We start from the raw sequence: 18726 nt of genomic DNA on the forward strand, positions 1-18726 counted from the left end.
TGACTTGAAGGCATAGACACAAAGCCCCAGAGTAACAAGATGCATCTGTGTGTATGTATGTATGCATCTTTTCCCCATGCACTGCCCTTCTTTTTCTCTCTGTATATATGCATGAGAGTCTAATTGGGGTAGATGTACAGTATATGTGTTCCCTATATGTAATTTCTGTGTGCTTCTGCTCTCCCCTTGTGTTACATGGGGTTTTTTTTTGTATGTGTGCACTGGGAAGCATATGGTGGGCATAAACTGGTCTGGTCATGTGATGAGAAAGTAAGAGAAGAGGGCTTAGAAGATAGCTGCCCTTGAAGCTACTGCCTAACAGGCTCATTGATTGGGATACATTTGGGGTATTTTTCTCCCCAGAAAAATGATCTTTCTTTTGCCAGTTTCTCAGTTTTCAGAGAGCTGTCCTGCTGATGGACAGAGCCCTAGCTGCCTCTACAAAATTTCTTTCTAACTTTCCATTCGACTAGAAGGAATAAAAACCCCAAGGATCCTAAAGACACTCATAAGCAATCTCCTACTGTTTAATCAGAAAGAAAGCAGAATTTAGAGCTTTCACACTGTTCTTAGTTCTTTTGTCTTCATTAGGATTTAATCAGAAGATCATTCCGAAGTCATGGCATAAAATTCTGAAACTGGTCTTCCATTTTTCATTTCCTAGCTTAATCTAAATTGCCACTGCTACCAGAAGTAACTGATTTTATATTACTCACTTTCATTTGTATTCTGTCTTTTCTCCACCAGATCAATCCAATTATTTCACTCCCTAGATAATTTTTCATTTAGGTTAGGCTGATTTGTTCAATCTAAGAAGTGAACTTTATAGTATAACAAAAATTTGAATATGGATTATTTTCACATCCAAACCCAATGCTCCAAATGGGATGATTATTTATTTATCAAACTTAATACATTGCCAACTGTTGAGGTCTTACTATATTTGATAACATTGATCAAATATAACTTCATAGGAGACTATTTTAAAATTTACACTTGAATAAGACAGGAGACAGAATGAGAATTATCAGCAAATTTTCATACCATATGTAAATATCCTCTCCACATAATTAACTGTTATTAACTGAGATGGATACAAGAAGAGGAGGCTCATAGAGAATTAATTTTTAAAAAACAGATATGCAGTCACCAAATTTGAAACAATTATTCTTTCTCTATCAGTATCCCCTTCATACATTGTTAGCAATATACAGGAAATTTCCCAATATTATGAAAAGTGCTTACAAAGACTTCAGGTGAAAGGAAGAATAAGAAGAACATTTTATTTCTACAAATTTCCTTAAGCTGGTTATCCAAGGAACTAAGCCTACATGAGAAATATCATATTTCTTTCAGAGATCAATGTCATAAAGTAGTGATTTACTTACATCACTAAGACTTTTCTGTGTTTGTGCTATCTTGATCATTTCCAGCTGTGGGATGGTTTCTGTATACCAGGATTTTCCTTCATTATATACATCATGGTAGGTTTTCTAAAAAGAATATATGCATAAAAAGAAATTAGTACAAAGATTACATCTGTTTTTGACCAGGTCTCTAAAGATGGAGGGTTACTCTTCTAAGTAGTATTTATAAATATAATACTGGATGTGCACATATCCCTTTATTTTATGTATTTCACATCAGTTCTTACACTGGCCTTATTGCTTTTGCACAGGAACTGAAAATGTGATTCTCCTTTTACTTCTGTTTGTTCACACTGAACATGAAGAATGAACTACATATAACTGTTTCTTATTTCAGTTCCAGGGACATTTCAGCTAACTGGACTTTGACCAGGATGTCCAAACAACAAAGTAACATCCTAATCTTCTGTGTCCAGTACATCTGCCAGAATTACAACATAATGTAATTGCAAGGCAGTTTAATATTTTGTTTTCTGATAGTTTATGAATCTAACTATGGCATCTCACATTAAAAAATTCAGTTAACAATGTTTTTTGTTTGCAAGACACATTTTCCCATAGTTAACTAGATCATAGTCTATCTCGGCATTATGCATTTGCACAATAGATTGATCTGTAAATTAACAACATGGCCTGAGTTCACATAACAAAATAAGCAAAAAGAGGGTTGGTTGTTAGTGGCATTGGTATCACACAAATAAGTCTCAGTGGGGTTCTGAAGTAATGGAACCATTAAATATATCCTGCAAGTAAAAATAATTCTGACTACAGAGCTTCATCTTCCGTCTCAATTACCTTCTGTATGTGATTGAGATATCTTTTTTTCCTTTCTCTTTTTTAAAATAAATTTATAAATGTCTAACTAAAAAGTGAAAGTGAATGTGACATAAACAAACAAAAATCCTTTGTGCCTCTACACAGAAATGAATGCTTTGCTTGCAGCCAGAATTGTATAAAGGTACCATTCTAAGCTTTGCACAAAAGCATCATAAATCTTCAGATCAAGCCACCAGTAACTCAAACATGGTCACCTTTGGCTCATTCCTCAAAGAACCAAATGTATATTCTTATTTATGCAACCTGCATGCTGAAAATATAGTGAGGGAGGCTGTATTGGAAAAAGTTGAACATGGTTTTAAAAGTGGGAGAATAAACATTAATAATCTGCACTGTGACAATGACATTGCTGAAACCGCAAATGATCTGCAGACTCTAGTAATGAAAGTCAAAGAGCACAGTGGGAAAAAATGAGACTAAGATTATATATAAATAAGACTAAATTAATGACAACCTTAGAATTGACAATGAAGAAATTGAAGTGGTGGATAGCTTTGCCTTTTAGGATCAACACTAAAGGAACTAGCAGTTAAGAAGAATGTTGATTGGTGGGGCCCAGGAAGAGCGCCTTCTCTGCCATTGCCCCTGCCCTATGGAATACTCTTCCCCTGGAGGTGAAATGGGCCCCAACTCTCCCAGCCTTCTAGAAAGGGGTGACAACCAGGCTCTGTCAACTTGCGTGGGGCATGAGGAGGGGTAACCAACCCTTGGGTGGTTAGCACCCTGAAGATGCTCCCGTAGATTAAGAATTTTTTAATTAACATCTATGCCTTGGAATATATTATTTTTGAGAACACTGTTTCATTGTATTTTAAATTAGTATTTATGCTTGTTTTATTGTAAACCACCCAGTCATTCTTTGAGTGAGATTGGCAGTGACTAAATTTAAAATATAAATAAATAAAATAAATAAAACTTGCACTTGATAGGATAGCAATCAAGGCCTTGGAAAAGATATTAAGATGCCAGGACCTATCATTACTATACAGCAATCACAATCATGAAACATTCCATAGAAGTGAAAGTTGGACTTTGAAAAAGCAGGATAGAAAGAGTATTGATGCTTTTAAACTTTAGTATTAGAGAAGACTCTGGAAAATACAGTACCATGGACAGCCAAGAAACTAAAAATGGATCACAGAACAAATCCATCTAGAATTCTTACTCAAGGCACAAATAACCAAAGTCAAGTTATCATATTTTGGAAACATTATACAAAGACCCAGCTCCCTTGAGAAGTCCATAATTTTGGAAAACATGAAAGAAAGAAGATGACGACAACCAGCAGCAAGCTAGAGACTCAGTTACAAGAACAATGGATGCACCATTGGGAAACCTGAAGGGCCAAGTGTGGGCATATCATTCTGGTCTAGCTATGTGGTTGCTCAATCAATCAAACAGCAGAACAAAATTGTGAAGAGCTGAAGGGTAGTACATTATCTCTTGATGACTTAACAGCTTTTTACCTGACTTATTTGTTGTATCTTCTGTGTGGCTTCCCTATCTCTGGATTTTACATCCCAGTGAAAAACAGACTTGAATTTCTCACCCTCTTCTCTATACTTAACCTGCATAAACAAACAGATTCAATTGTAATAAATAAAAAAGGCATTGTATTAAACGAAGCAAGTCATGAAGCAACAATAAATTATCTTAGCATTCCAGAACTGGATTGAATTTTCAAATTCTGTAGTCTTCATTGTGTATTTCAAAGAGACTTTAGCAGGAAAGCACAAGTTTTAAGTTTTTTTAAGAAACTATGTAGAATACAGTACAAATTAGATTTGATATATTTTAGTTAAAAAATCTACCACTTCATAATTTGGAAATGTACATAAAAGAGTTGACAGTAGGCCCAAGTTTGTCAAGTAGGGTACTCAGTACTGCATCAGCCCAGATTCCATCCCCCTCTCCACAATTGTCTCCTAGAATGTGATGTTTGTATCTTATGCAAGGCTTTCTAGAAACAATACAGATTATGTTTTTCACTGCTCTGCTTAACAACTTCAGTACCTGAGCTAAGATATGATTTGAGACTTTGATGCCAAGGATTTCCAGGCTAGAGATTCTGGGGAACTGCCATGTGCATGCCAAAGCTGTTCTATCTGGTAGGAAAAAATCATTTATACCATGATAACTGCAGAAGTCTCCTGAAGAATCATTGGCTCAACACATGTAGCAGATTGTACCCTAGATCTGGTTTATTATTGGAAATGCACATCCAGAACTGACTCTTTACACTTTTTATCCTATCAATCATTTGGAATCTTTACATGGTCACCCAGCAGTGATTTCCACATCAACACATTGTTCAGTTGTATTAAAGGAATTCTAAATGTTGAGGCTGAGGACTGAAAATGTGGACAAGGGTTTTGAACAAGTCTGACAACTACCACTGCATTAAAGCCTTGGCTGTCTCAGTGTGTTATAACTTGTGAAAAGGGAAGAGATGTTTAAGTTGACAAGATCACTAATTTTGCACTCTGAAAGAAGTTGTTTTCAGGCTGTCCTTGGAAAAATTTATTCTGCCTCCACAAGTAGTGGATAACTACAGGCTGAAAAATCTTTTCCTTGGATAAAGTGTTTGAATGAGTAGCTGTCTACCAACTCTGCGTATTTTAAATAAAGTTAATTTGATTTTCTTTAGCCAGCCTCTCTGGCTGACTTTGGGACAAAAACTGGTGCTGCTACTTCTTTTGGACTTCTCAGCAGCTTTTCATAGTATCTACGACAGAATCCTTCCAAACTGAGTAGGCTGGAAGCTTCCCAAATAAATTGTTCATACAAAATTAAACTGTGAGAAACAGCTCTTCTAAACTTCTCTTTGAATTTTCTCTGAAACTTCCTTTTTTGATTGAATGGAACAGGATGTCTTCTTTGTGGCAAAAGGAAAGGAAAAGTAATCTCTGATTTTTTGGCACACCCAAATTTACTGGAAGTAACAAGATCTCCTATCATGACCTTCAAACAGAAATAGAAATTGCTTTTGATCCCTGACTCATTCCTGAGCAGATCTCTCATGCTCAATTTAAAAGAAATATAATTGTTGTTCTTATACCTTTATTAAGAGATAATTCAGAAATCTAATTTTGCTTTTTCAAATATATATAAGAAATTTCAAGAAATTATCTTAGAAGGCACAATGTACAATAAGGTTCATAAAGTTGTAACACCAATAGCCTTCATAAGTTAGATGAAACAGAAACATAAAATACATATTATCTTGCATTAGATCTCCAAACTTGCCTATGCTTACTCAGGAATAAATCCAACAAACAAGAAGAATTTACATCAAAGCAAACATACGTTGGATTGTAGGAGATATTTCCTGTTCCAATAAGGAAAACTGGTACACAGTACAAAACAACTAAATCCAGAACTTTAGGAAAGCTGTAACTTGCAGCACAGTAATGTTTGTTGAAAGTATTTGGACATATTTCAAAAAAATTTTTCACTGAATGGGGGAATGGTATCTACCAACCTCTATAATATTTTACCAGATTTCTCCAATGCAACTACGTAAAATTCAGCTGACTTTATATTTCTGCTTAAAATGCCAAAGTCAACAGAAAACTTAAAAATAATTTATTTAGTTAGCTAGCAATCTGGGGAATCAGAAAAATTATGGATTTTGATGGAAGGAGTAAAATTGTTTCTTCTACAATTACCTAAACAATGCTAACATTACAGCTTGATACAAAACACATTACCTCCTAATGTATCTTACCTCACTTATTGCTTCAGATTGCTTTTTCACATTCATATTTATTGGTGTCTCAAAAATACTTGTGAATGTATTGTTTTTGGGGTTATGTCTATGAAAGAAAGTAGGTACAATTTTAGAGAATTATTATCAATAACCCTTAAAAGATAACAGTCTTTTAAATAGAGAGATACATACATAATCACATACCACTTAAATATATATATTTAAATAAATAAATAAGAAAAACTAATCATGGTGACTTTTATTTAATCACCAAACAAATTCCAATTTGAAAAACTTTTTGTCTTATCATTTGACTTTAACAATAATGTATACATTCTTATATATAATTATAAATGTAAAAAACATAATGGTTATGTTTCAGACATTGAATATTTAACTTTTTTCAGTATGTGGAAGGCATTGAATGGTACAAGCTTAAAAGAAATTAGTCATTTTATATCACTAGGGAAACACAACGTGGTATGTCTCTGCTCTTAATCAAGATATGGGGCCTTTCTCACTACTGAATTAAAGTATCATCCAGACAGCCTTCAGTCATCATGAAACCAAGATAGCATGAAATTTGCTACCTGTATTGCATCAGTTCTGAGTCACTGCTGAATGGCGTTGTCCTAATTTGTGAGAATGCCACTGATCATAGGCAAGGGAATTATTTTTATCTCCTGACTTTGCTGATACCCTTTTTCAGTATGTCATCACCCAACAAGGAAAGTATCAACCCAGGAGGGCATTGCTGCACTGTGGCTAAGGTTAATGAGGTCAGGTGCAAAGGACCTGAGATCAGATGGGCCGTAACAATAACCATTCCCAGGTGTCAGCTACTTGGCCTGCTGAGGAATAAGTGGCTGTCAGTTCATTGCAGTGTAAGGACAGGAGAAAGAGACGTAGGATTTTAACTGGGGATCTCTCTCTCTCTCTCTCATAAATCATAGAGTTTGCAGTATCTTTTGTGTGTGTGTGTGTACACTATTAAAGGCTTTTCTAATATCTGCAATAAAAGTATATTATCAGAGCTAAGTCCTTGAATCTCTATGAGCCTTCTGGTTTAATTAGTAGTCTGGGTGATGCCTGACATGGAGAGGGAATGGTTTCAGGACTCTGCCTGACTTCTCTAAGCTGGTTTGTTCTGCCCACCACATTTGCTCTTTTCCCAAGTTAAGCTAATGTGAAATCAATAAACATATAGGAAGACATCAGAGCACAACCAGAGCACAACCATAGAGGAAGGAGGCAAAGGTTATACACAGTTTTATAAGCAGAACTAAGACTGCTGGGCAACCAGGCTCTTCATGGGGAAAGAAGAAATGATTGAAACTGAGAATAATGAGTAAGCAACAAAAGTCCAGCACCACACCTACCATTATTCTCTGGACACCACAACAAGAAAAAGAGGGGGCTGCATCTTAAGATATATTTCAGAATGCTGTTAAAGAATACTAGCAAACCATGTCCTTTTCCCCCTAAACAAAACAGTGGTCTCTCCTCTCCTCTGTTGAAAGAACGGAAAGAAGTTGGTGCAAAAATAGAAAGGGGGGTTGTGACAGTTATGAAAGAAACTCAGGGAGCAAAGGGCTAATTAAGATTTCAAACACTGGCAGACAAATGGCTGATGATGTTACCTAGTTGGGTAATGAAACATCTGCAAGCAAATAACCAAGCTCAGAGAGCACCAAGGACCCCACAGGAGAGGCCATGCCTGTATCACCTGACACTCTCCAAAGCACTTTGATATACACACAATTATTAAGAGCTGAACCTGGCCAAGATGGCAGCCAGCAGTTTCCATACTAAAGAGATAAGTAAATATGTCTGAATTGACCAAGGCCTCCAATTGAACTGCCACATATCAGAGAGGAAGGAGAAAAAACCCAGAGATTAAACTCTGACCTACAGTATATAAAGGATTTTTCTTGGCACTGCAGGAAGCAAATCATCTGTGTGCATGTGGCTTCATTCTCATCTGCAGTAAAGAGTCTAGTCCAGCTAAGTTGCATCTGAGAGGTTTCTTGCTATTCCTGAGCAACTGGCTGGAGAGGCAAAATTTACTTCTGAGTTCAGGGCTGAAGCCTGATGCTAGTGGTCATTTGACTATGCCTTCAAGTCACCAAAGAGCAACATGTATCAGAGCGCATTCACCTAGATGATCAGACTAAAGGGGAAAATGCTACTTTTATGTTTGGTGATCAAATGATAACTTTAGACCCTCTCAATCATGGGCTGGGAAAAGAAATAGACAATATCACAGGACTAAAGGGGAAAATCTATATTGTCAGGACATATGTGTGCCGTAAGTACAAACAGGGACAGGGGACCTGAAGAGCCTATAAACAAACAGTCTTCAAACTGTCTTACCAAATAAGCTCCAAGGACATTTTAATGACATCCTTGAGAAGAGTGAGTTTGCCCAGATACCAGCCATAACATAAGCTGAGTATCTTTACACCAGTATCGATTAGTTCATGTTTTGGTGCTTGTTTCATTATAAATTGAAGTCTTACTTTATAATACAGCCTGCCTTGCACCTTACCAGGGTTTCAGCATAAGCACATCAAGACCCTATGCAGAGTGAAATGAGAATCCAGGATGTGCACAGACTGCACCTACAGTATCAGTTCCTTTTTAAATTTCTTGCTGTGTGGTGAACTGCTCACAGAATACTTATTACTAGTTGTATAGCTATTTGACTTATTCTAATTACTGTATTTAGAAATTTCTGTAATCATGTCATTCTTTTATCATTATAACCATGACATCCCTATTCATGGATTAGAATGTAAATGCCATACAAGCATTTTAAGCATATGAATGGAGGATGATTGGGAAAATTTACAGGAAGAAAGAGTGAATTCAGGAAACTGGCTACAGGAAAACCGTGTGCAGAAATGGGATCAGCTTCAGTGCTAAAAATCAGATATGAAAGGGAGGTTCCAGGAGCCCAAAAAGAAGATAACAGGAACACTGAGACCATTAGGAGAATGGCTTAATGTCAGTGTGTGTGCGTGTGAGTGTGCATGTGCGTGCCTTCCAGTCAGTGTTGACTCCTGGTGGCTGCCTGGACTAGTCCCTGCAGCTTTCTTGGCAAGATTTTTGGGAATGCTTTGCTATTGCCTTCTTCCTAGGGCTGGGAGAGAACGTCTGCTTCAGAGTTACCTGGCTGGCTTCATGTCTAAGGCAGGATTAGAATCCATACCCTCAGAGTTTCTAGACTAGTGCCCTAACCACTACACCCAACCGGCTCTCTTAATGTCCGTAAACTAAAGAATTTGCCGAAAGACTTATGATATAGCCAGCAGGTGGGAACTGCTAATCTTACAATACCAGAAGACACCACAAGTATACCACCAAAGCTCTGACATCTGAAGAAATCCACCATACCTTGAAGGAAGGCTTTCTCTGTTGCATAAATGGTTGTGTATGAGTATTAAAAGGAACATTATTAACTTCTTCATAAAATTTAGCTGTTGGTTTCAGGCTTGGGATATGTCCTGTTCAGCCTAAGCACTAGACAGGTTCTCAAAGAATATTCTTTTTTAAATAACTATTTACAATAATTAAGTCCTTGATATGCGAGGCTGGTTAAGCAAGCCCAACTGGGCTGACTGAATCCGACTGGAACACAAAGACTGGAGACAACAGTTCTCGAACTGGAACAGTACTGGAATGACACTGACGCTGAATCTCTGACTCACTGGATCTGGGACCAGGACTACAAACAACAGGCAGGGATGAACGGAAGACTTGGAGCAGGATTCAAACTCAGAGCAAGGTTAGACTCAGCTGGGGGTTCTAGGCTAGGCTGGATACTCTGATCTGAAGGCTTGGAGCAAGGCTTGAAACTTGGAACTTGGCTGGACTTGGCTGGAAGCCCCAGACTAAGCTGGCAACCAGATCCTGAACACAATAGGTGTGAAATTCCTGAACGCAACGGAGCATGCTAAGCGCAGGTGCGCAGGACTGAAGGCAAATGGTGGTGCTCTAACATCAAGGTTGCCCACACTGCTGAGGAGATTGCGGAGTTTCACAGCTGGAAGCAAGGCAAAGGCTACTGGGCATGGCTGACACTGTTTCCTCGCTGGCAGCAGATGCAGGATTCAATTCGTCTTCGGAGTGGAGCTCGAACACTGGTTCCTCTTCAGCCATAGACGCTGACTCCAACACCAGTAAGGACTCTTCTCGGGCTTAGAGGATTGGTTGTCTCCGGCAGCTCGCTCTCTGCACAGCTGCCTTTTATCCCGATCTTTGGTGCGCTTGGAGTCTCCCGTAGCCAATCGGGCTGCCTTCTCCTTCACGCGCTTTTCAGCCCATCTCTGGTGTGCGCTGATTGGCGTATTCAAATCCTCCTCCAGATTTCACCCAATCAGCGTTGTAGATTCTTCCCGCTCTGCTGAGTCATGCTGGAGTTTCGTTTCTCCAATTCCAGCCCAGTATGTTTCCAATTCCTCCTCTGACTCAGAACTAGTTTCACTTTCTGAGTCAGAAGCAAGCTCGGTTCTGACAGGATATTCAATATCCCTCTCTGACAGTCCTTCAGTGCAGGACTGATCATATGGGCCAGTATAGGGGAGTAAGGTCAGGAAAACAGAATTGTGCCAGTTCTGAGAAATGTGTAAAAATTCAAAAGTGACCAGAAAATACTCACTGGAACTACTGATTTTCAGAATGAAAAATGCTAACAGCAAAAGCAATAAGGATATGACACATTACAGGCAACAATGAGTAAACTTGAATCTTTGAAAGTTATGAATGTGAACTTTGAAAGACAAGGTTTACCAGTCAACTAGAATGCAGAAAAGATACATACAAGGATTTGCACAACAGCCATATTGCAGCATTGTCAAGCATTATTACTTGTCATTAACTGTACTATAATGGCAAGTAACTGTGGGCATTTATCTTCCCAGTGAAGGTATTAGCAGCTACAGAAGGCATGGAGAATATGATTTGGTCAACTTAATGGAGTCTCAGATCAGGCCTAGTAGAACAAAGGTGGCCCACTTCCTAATGTCATTTAGAATCATCCCAATGCTTCCAGGTTAAATAACCCAATACAATTGGAGGTGATTTGTAATGAGATTATAGCATTAGAAGTGTTAACTTTTTTCACTTGATGGAATAGGAATTTAAAAACTGGAAAGTCATATGTTGCCAATAACTGCTCTAAATTAAGGAAACACATCTTTTCTGGGCTAAAATTCATAGTAGGTCTTCAAACAGCACAGGGCTGCACTGCAAAACAAGGTGGGTAAATTCAGGAAGTTAAAAAAAATCTAATTTTGAGTTTATTTCAATGACATTTATATTTAAACTAAATTAACCATAGTTAATATAATTACTTATGACATTCATGTAATTATTTTTCTCTTCTATCAGAAATGACTTTCAGGTCTCTGAAACTTCAGCTAGAGGTATTCAAGCTGGTGCTTTGAGTTGTGTGCTTTATATAAAACAGATCTTCCACAGTACACCTATTTTTGTCTTTAATCTAATTAGGATTTATAATTCCACTGAACTACAACTCTCAGCATTATCGTTTGAGCAGGCTCGCTAGTAAATCTGGGAGCTGTAACTCAACACATCTGGAGATTAGAAGGTGGGAGAAGACAGAATAGCCTGGCACATAATTAAACTGTTACTTAGCACCTTTTGGATACAAGTCTAATCAGGTATTTCTCTTTCTGTCTATCTCTTTTAAATTATCATACCTTCAGCTGTGCTTTTAAACAATCTTAGTCCATAATATACTTATTTATTATTTTAAATGCCATGAACAGTTTTTATCCATACTGTTTTTTCCCCACAATATGGATGCACTTTATAGTCTGACTTAACCAATTTATCTGAAAAATCATCTGAGCAAATCTTCAATAGTATTAGAATTCAGTCCAATTTTATGCATTCTATTCATATAATGTGTGGTCACATTACAAAAGAAAATGTACACACTTACACTTGACAGTAAGGCCTTTTCTGGTGGCTAACGAAGTTATTTACAGTTAGCATCATCTTGCAAACTTCACAGTGAAAGCAGGCTTTATGCCAGATCTAGAAAAGCAGACAGAAACACAGTGAAAGTTGTTTGTTTTGCATTTTCTAAATCTAGTTTAAAATCTTATAACTAACTCTTCTCTTCCTGGTAGTCCAAGAAACCACACACACACATACACAGAGACATGATGTATGCTATAAATCCATTTCTCCTTTAGAATCTTTAAGAAATGAAGCATTGCAACAAATTTAGCAGTTCTTCAATTCTAATTACTTGGCCATCCAATATTAATTATGATTATGATACTTTAGGACATGGTATATTATATCAATTTGAATAAAAGCAGACTTCTTCAAGATAGATAGAGAGTATCAGAATGTTCATAATGATGGCAAATAATGATTAACTACTAACCTGATCGATACAATTAATCTTCTCAGCAGGATAGACCCCATAGCCACATCTGGCACAAGACTGAATACTCATCTTGAAATTCTCTATATATATTTAAAAAAAACTCTGAGAGTACAGTAATATACAAAAATGCCCTGTTTCCTAGGAAAGACACTCCTGTCTGTTCGTGCTGAGCTTCTGGGCTGAACTCAGCTGTTGTCTGGTTTTTAAAGCTGTCACTTACTAAGAGGGGTTATTTTGGCAACTGTGTAAGAGTTCATAGAGGGAAAGAGATGCAAGAATTCAGTGAAGCCTTTCTCTAAATAGATGAGTGAAGTCAGAGAGAGGCATCATAGTCATATGAAAATCAAGGATATCTAATTGGTAATATATAAAGTATAGAGTATTTAATGCTCACTTGTCAGAGTCCCAGGACTAACTTCTAAATATATTTCAGATCATCTTCAGATTATTATGTATTCACTAAGACCCTATTAAGGAAAGCAGAAAAGGGCAAAGCACTTTCAAGCAGACTGGTGGATTCCCCAGCTTCCTTTTCCCTCCTATCCTGTGTCATGTGCTGGTGGGAGAAAAACCCAACAACACCTCTTGTTCTTCAAAGTGTGACGGAATGGGATTGGGGACTCCAGAGGTACCCGAAATAAAGATTTAGCTACCTTTCAAGTTCCTGAGTGAACACCTATCTGTCTTCAGGAATACAGCTACTCCACTATCAATAAACAAATATGCCAGCAGACAGGTTGATGGGTGTATGAGGGTGCAGGGTGGACCGGTGGAGAGCTTGCAGGCACATCACAGAACCCCTCTTTGTATCACCGCACATATCTCCTATCCCCTGATGATCAATCAGCCAGGAAAGAGAGAGAGAGAGAGACATACAGACAGAAGACATTTAGGGTTTTGCAACAGGAATTATAGATATTCTGGAATACCAATATAAAGATTAATTTCCTATATAAATATAAAAAGAAAATGAATATTCGTCCTGTCATTTCAGGCAGAGCTTGCATCATCCTGTGAGTCTCCTATGGCCTCCTGACCTATAGGTTTTGTTTATTGATTTATTGATTTACTTATTTATTTCTGAAATGGGAATGTCTATCTTCTGAAAGCTCAACATTCTGGTGTATAACAAAACAAAACAAACAAATCAATAAATGTACTTGCTCTTTTGTAAGTGTGGTAATCATGCTTAAAGATGGAGCCCACATGTGACAGCAACCAGAAATAGCCTGTAGGGATTGAAATAGTCTATATGGCAAACCCCCCCCCCCAATAAATAATAAGTTAAGCAGGATAACCCATTCGCTTTAGGACAAACGTAACACCTTTAATAATCATTTGGGACGTAACTCTATTCCAATTTAAATTAACCACCTATCTTTTTTTCTGTGTGGTATATTGGTGTATTGAAAGACAGCTGACACATGGTTAAAAGCAGGTATCAGAAGCATGCCAAATGTCTAACCAGTGCTTTCTGAAGTATCAGTTTGGCATTAGATGGGCAGATACCTCTGCACAAACCAAAATGGAATAGAGGGCAGTGCTTAGTGATAGACAGAAAGGTGCATGGTTGTGGTGGATTTCAGCAGTGCCGCTGGTTCTCAAGAAGGAGGGAGCACATTCAAAGAAGGTGGAAGAGGAAAGAGGAGGCACACTCTGGGAAGTGACTGTGGGAAAATGAAGAGGTTCAGAATAGCCCTGCCCCAGAGCTCCCCAAGGTTATTTCCCCGTAGGTTAGGTAGAGTTGCTTTAGTCTGGCAAGATTCTGTCTACATGGTGTTAGCAAATAAAGAACTTAAGTTTGGCTGGACTGATTCTTTGTCGTTCTTGGGCTGGGCCTGACACTGGTTTAAGTGGCCAATAGGAGTTAAGCAGATCTCAGTGCCTGACTGAATCACTTTTTTTAAATAAAGATTTTATTAAAGTTTACAAATATAAAGTTAAAAAAACTAATACAAACTAAGAAAAATATTTAAAAAAATAAAAAGTGCAGAAAAAAGAAAAGAAAAATAATAAAGAAAAAAGAAGATACATAAAGAAATGACTCCCCCCTAAGACCAGTACAAACAACTTCAGTAACTTATCACCTTCTCTGATACTTCAATAAAAGTTCTCTTCTTCCCATAACTCATCTCTTATCACTAAACCAATTATGAAATCTTGTCATTCACTCTTAATCAGCAAAAGTCCATTAAGAGTTACCAAAAATCAAGTAAAATGTATCAGGTAAAATATATATGTTATCAAATTTTATTTAATCAAATAAATCAATTTCATATTCCTTTACTTTTAACCCAATGACTTATCACTTTCTCTAAAAATACAGCAAAAAAAGAAAAAAAATCTCTTCCTTTATCTTATCTGTCATCTATAAACATATCTTTGAAACCTTGTCATTCAGTCCTAATAAAAAGAAATCCATTAAGAGCTACCAAAAACAACATATATATTTTAACCATGAACAAATAAATCCACTTTTTATACCTTCCATTTACTTTTAAGAAGATTGATCTTTAATCCCTTCAAACAGTGGCCCACAGGTTGATTTCTTATCATTTCCTCTTTGTCTCCACTCAAGTTTAAGACATCTCTTTTGTAAAAACAAGATAAGAAAGCAATCCAAGTCACTCTTCTGATTTATTATTTGTATGCCCCCATTAATTTTTAAGGCATCAGTCGGTTTTATTTGTAAATCCAGTGTAACATCGTTATACATCCTTCTTGTAGCCTGACATTTTAAAATCCATTTTCAGATCCAAAGCAGCCTCAGTCTGTTTTATCCATTAAAATCTGTTCCTCTTCCATAACGGCTTTTATTTATCTATTTATCATATTTCGTCACCGCCCATCTCACTAAGAGTGGCTCTGGGTGGTTAAGTCTATTTTTATAATAGCAGACATTCTTAAAAGCAATTTCTGAATGCACTGTTCCCAAATATCCTTGAATTCTTCCACGGTCAAATAATGTTGTTCCATTTTGTAATAATAGGCCTCTTCTTTAATTATAATCTCTAGCTCTCTCTGGTTCCTTCTAGTCAATCTTCAAAGTCCCCTCTTGTCATGTTTGTTTTTTCCTAATCAACACTTTCCCATGGGAAGATTTCAAAGTCTTCATATATATTTTTATAAAATTTTAAAGAACCCACAGGAAAATTCTTGTAATTGATTTCAAAAACTTTTCAAATCCATCTGACCCCTTAATCCATTTATAACTTCCAGAATCAATGTTCTAGTCACCCTTTTGCTGTTTATTAAAAAATAAAGTATTTCCTTTTAAGAGCCTTAAACTTGCATAAAACTTCTTTCATCAAGGGTAGAAGGAAACTCACCCAGGAAACTGCCAAACTGTGGCATAGGATTATTTTTCCCTGGCTCCCAGAGCTCTAAAACCCACCAGAGACCACTGTCTTACAGTCTCATTGCGAGGAGCCTCTGTAAGGAGCTCTTGTGGGCAATCCTGGTCCCCTCCTTGCTCTGGAGAAGAATTCCGAGGAGCCAATCCATTTACTGGCTCCTCTTTCTGCCAAGGTCAACTGCTCCACTCTCCACAGAGCTGTCTTCGGTCCACCATTGCTTCCCCAGAAAACTGACTGAATCATGATCAACACTGTCATCAAAGTATTGTAGATAGTGCAGATGACAAGGCCTGTCAAGAGAAGAAGGAAAAAAACCACAAAACTAAAGACGTTAGGCTGCATCTTCAGTGGGCTGGAGATACACAGAAATGACATCCTGAGAACATTTCTCTTAAATATGGTTATCAAGGCATCTTTGTGCCACAGTTAAGTGGGGTGTATGAATGAGCCATGTGCTTCATGGTACTGTAACATCTTTCAGCATATGCCATAGTCATTAGCAAGAAATGCACTTCTCTGAAAATTAGTTGAAGGTTTTCTTTTTAAAAAACTCATTTAATAGTAAAAGTAGGTTAGGTTCTGTGCCAGAAATGCAGTATTCAGAATTTTACTTACTCTACTCTAACACTACTTCTGAATGATTCCAGAAACTGGAAACAACAACAAATCAAAGCCACATTATCAAATCTGGAGTAATACTTGCATATACAGATTTTGGAAAGAATTAAACAACTGTGACTATTAAAGTTTATGACAATGTTCATTTCAAAAGAACAAATTGCCCAACAATATTTGTAGACCAATTATGCAGTTTGTAATCTGATATTAGGTCTGCAATTCTGCATGCACATATCCATGAGTAAGTTCCGATGAACTCAGTGGAAGTTATATTTGAGCTCACATGTATAGGATTATGCTTTAGATGTGTAAACTAACAAAAGAACGTTTGTGAGCTGTTGAGAAATACACTACAACGCAGCCCTTTCTGCCTCTGAAGAGGCCAGTCACAGCTACTGGTGAAACATCAGGGTGCCCAGAAACTGTAGACCACACTCATTCAGCCCAAAAGCTCATCACTACTTGATTGACACCAGCCATGAAAGCCTACACAAAATAATGTCTTTCAAACAGACAGCTGTCTGTTTACATAGCACATCATATACATGTTGTCACTGGTTGCATATGGGCATTTTCCATAATTAATATTTAAAGGACGCTTAATCCTTGGGAGAAGAGCAATGACAAATCTCGATAAAATAGTTAAGAGCAGAGACATCACACTGACAACAAAGGCCCGCATAGTTAAAGCAATGGTGTTCCCTGTAGTAACATATGGCTGCGAGAGCTGGACCATAAGGAAGGCTGAGCGAAGGAAGATCGATGCTTTTGAACTGTGGTGTTGGAGGAAAATTCTGAGAGTGCCTTGGACTACAAGAAGATCAAACCAGTCCATCCTCCAGGAAATCAAGCCAGACTGCTCACTTGAAGGAATGATATTCAAGGCAAAACTGAAATACTTTGGCCACATAATGAGAAGACAGGACACCCTGGAGAAGATGCTGATGCTAGGGAGAGTGGAAGGCAAAAGGAAGAGGGGCCGACCAAGGGCAAGATGGATGGATGATATTCTAGAGGTGACAGACTCGTCCCTGGGGGAGCTGGGGGTGTTGACGACCGACAGGAAGCTCTGGCGTGGGCTGGTCCATGAAGTCACGAAGAGTCGGAAGCGACTAAACGAATAAACAACAATATTTAAAGAAATTGACAAAATCCCTGTCATATTAATATTGTGAAGGCTGCAATACAGCTTTACAAATTAAACTTGGATACATCTTGTAGCAATCAAAAGTTTGTGTAAAGTCAGTTAGGGCAGCTTCATTAAGCAAAGAGATAGCATCTAAATTCAGATTCAGATATTAAGGAACATAATATGACAAATGTAAACTACTTCCTGTTTATTTGTTTTTAATTTTAGAAGTTATTTGATAAAAAAGAGAAAAAGCAGAGAGGCTAGGTTTGGAAAAGGTTGAGGGTATACATAAATGTGGGATGGAGAAAAGAAACATTAAGAGGTGAGAATTTTAAAGAACAAAGACAGTATATAAATTGATGGATGGACATGGTGGAAATAAGAGTGGTTTGCAAGCATAAAAAAGTGTGGCAAGGTATAGTGAATGGTATTGGTGTAAAGTAGATTTAGCTAGATTTCCTTTCCTTATTACATGCCTTTTATTCCTTTAGGTAAGTATTTATTATTCTCTTTCTGTGCTTTGCATAACTTTGCTTACCCTGAAGGAAATAATGTAATGAGTATGTGCCATCAAATCAGTATCAGCTCTTAGTGACCACATATAGATTTTCTCAGGGACACTCTGTCCCCAACCTGGTCCTTCAGGTCTTCCTATGGTGCATCCATCACCACTATAACCGACTCCTTAATGTGGGGGGAATTAACGTACAAATATTACATAGGATGGTCTTGATGCAGGTGTTAGCCCAGCACATCTAGAGAGCATAAGGTTGGAGATGGTGGCATTGCTGGATAACATCCTCGGCCTCTTCCCACCTTCAGTGAAAGTGTTTCGTTTACGTTCATTTGCTTATTCAAGCTGTATCTACCGATAGGAAAGCATCCCACCTTGCCTAATCCCCCTCCAGATGTGTGAGGGTGAAGGGCTGTCATGCTGTATGACTGGACGAAAAGGTAGTTAATCATCCGGCTGGCGAGACGGAAGCTCAGTTGCCTGGGGGAGGAGGAAAGGGCAGGCTAGCATTGTTAAAACAAAGGCATGCTCAGCGCTCAGCCCAAAGGCGGCGCTACTGACCGAGGCTGACTCGGAGGCGGATCGCCGAATTCAAGTCTCCGCGGCAACTTCCGGGTGGCTGCAGGGAGTAAAGTTTTTAGAGCTTTTGGTTTCGCTTCTCCGTTCGACCCTACATTGCAGAACGCAGACGCGGCAAGAGGAGAGGCTG

At 37.9% G+C, this 18726-nt stretch overlaps 1 protein-coding gene across 3 annotated transcripts in view; it reads right to left on the reverse strand.

Moving 5' to 3' along the window:
* Positions 1-12479, reverse strand: part of NRAP (nebulin related anchoring protein) — a 72617-nt gene extending 60138 nt beyond the window's left edge. For all 3 annotated transcript variants that reach the window (XM_063307190.1, XM_063307189.1, XM_063307188.1), the window contains exons 1-5: positions 12395-12479; positions 11942-12036; positions 5992-6079; positions 3731-3832; positions 1389-1493 (exon numbers count right to left, since the gene is read on the reverse strand). In XM_063307190.1, coding sequence (XP_063163260.1) covers positions 1389-1493; positions 3731-3832; positions 5992-6079; positions 11942-12036; positions 12395-12466 — 462 coding nt within the window. In that variant the 5' untranslated portion in view covers positions 12467-12479. The remainder of the gene's footprint in view (positions 1-1388; positions 1494-3730; positions 3833-5991; positions 6080-11941; positions 12037-12394) is intronic.
* Between the last annotated feature and the right edge of the window lie 6247 nt (positions 12480-18726).

This window comes from Candoia aspera, chromosome 6 (genome assembly GCF_035149785.1).
Source record: "Candoia aspera isolate rCanAsp1 chromosome 6, rCanAsp1.hap2, whole genome shotgun sequence".
NCBI lineage: Eukaryota > Metazoa > Chordata > Lepidosauria > Squamata > Boidae > Candoia > Candoia aspera.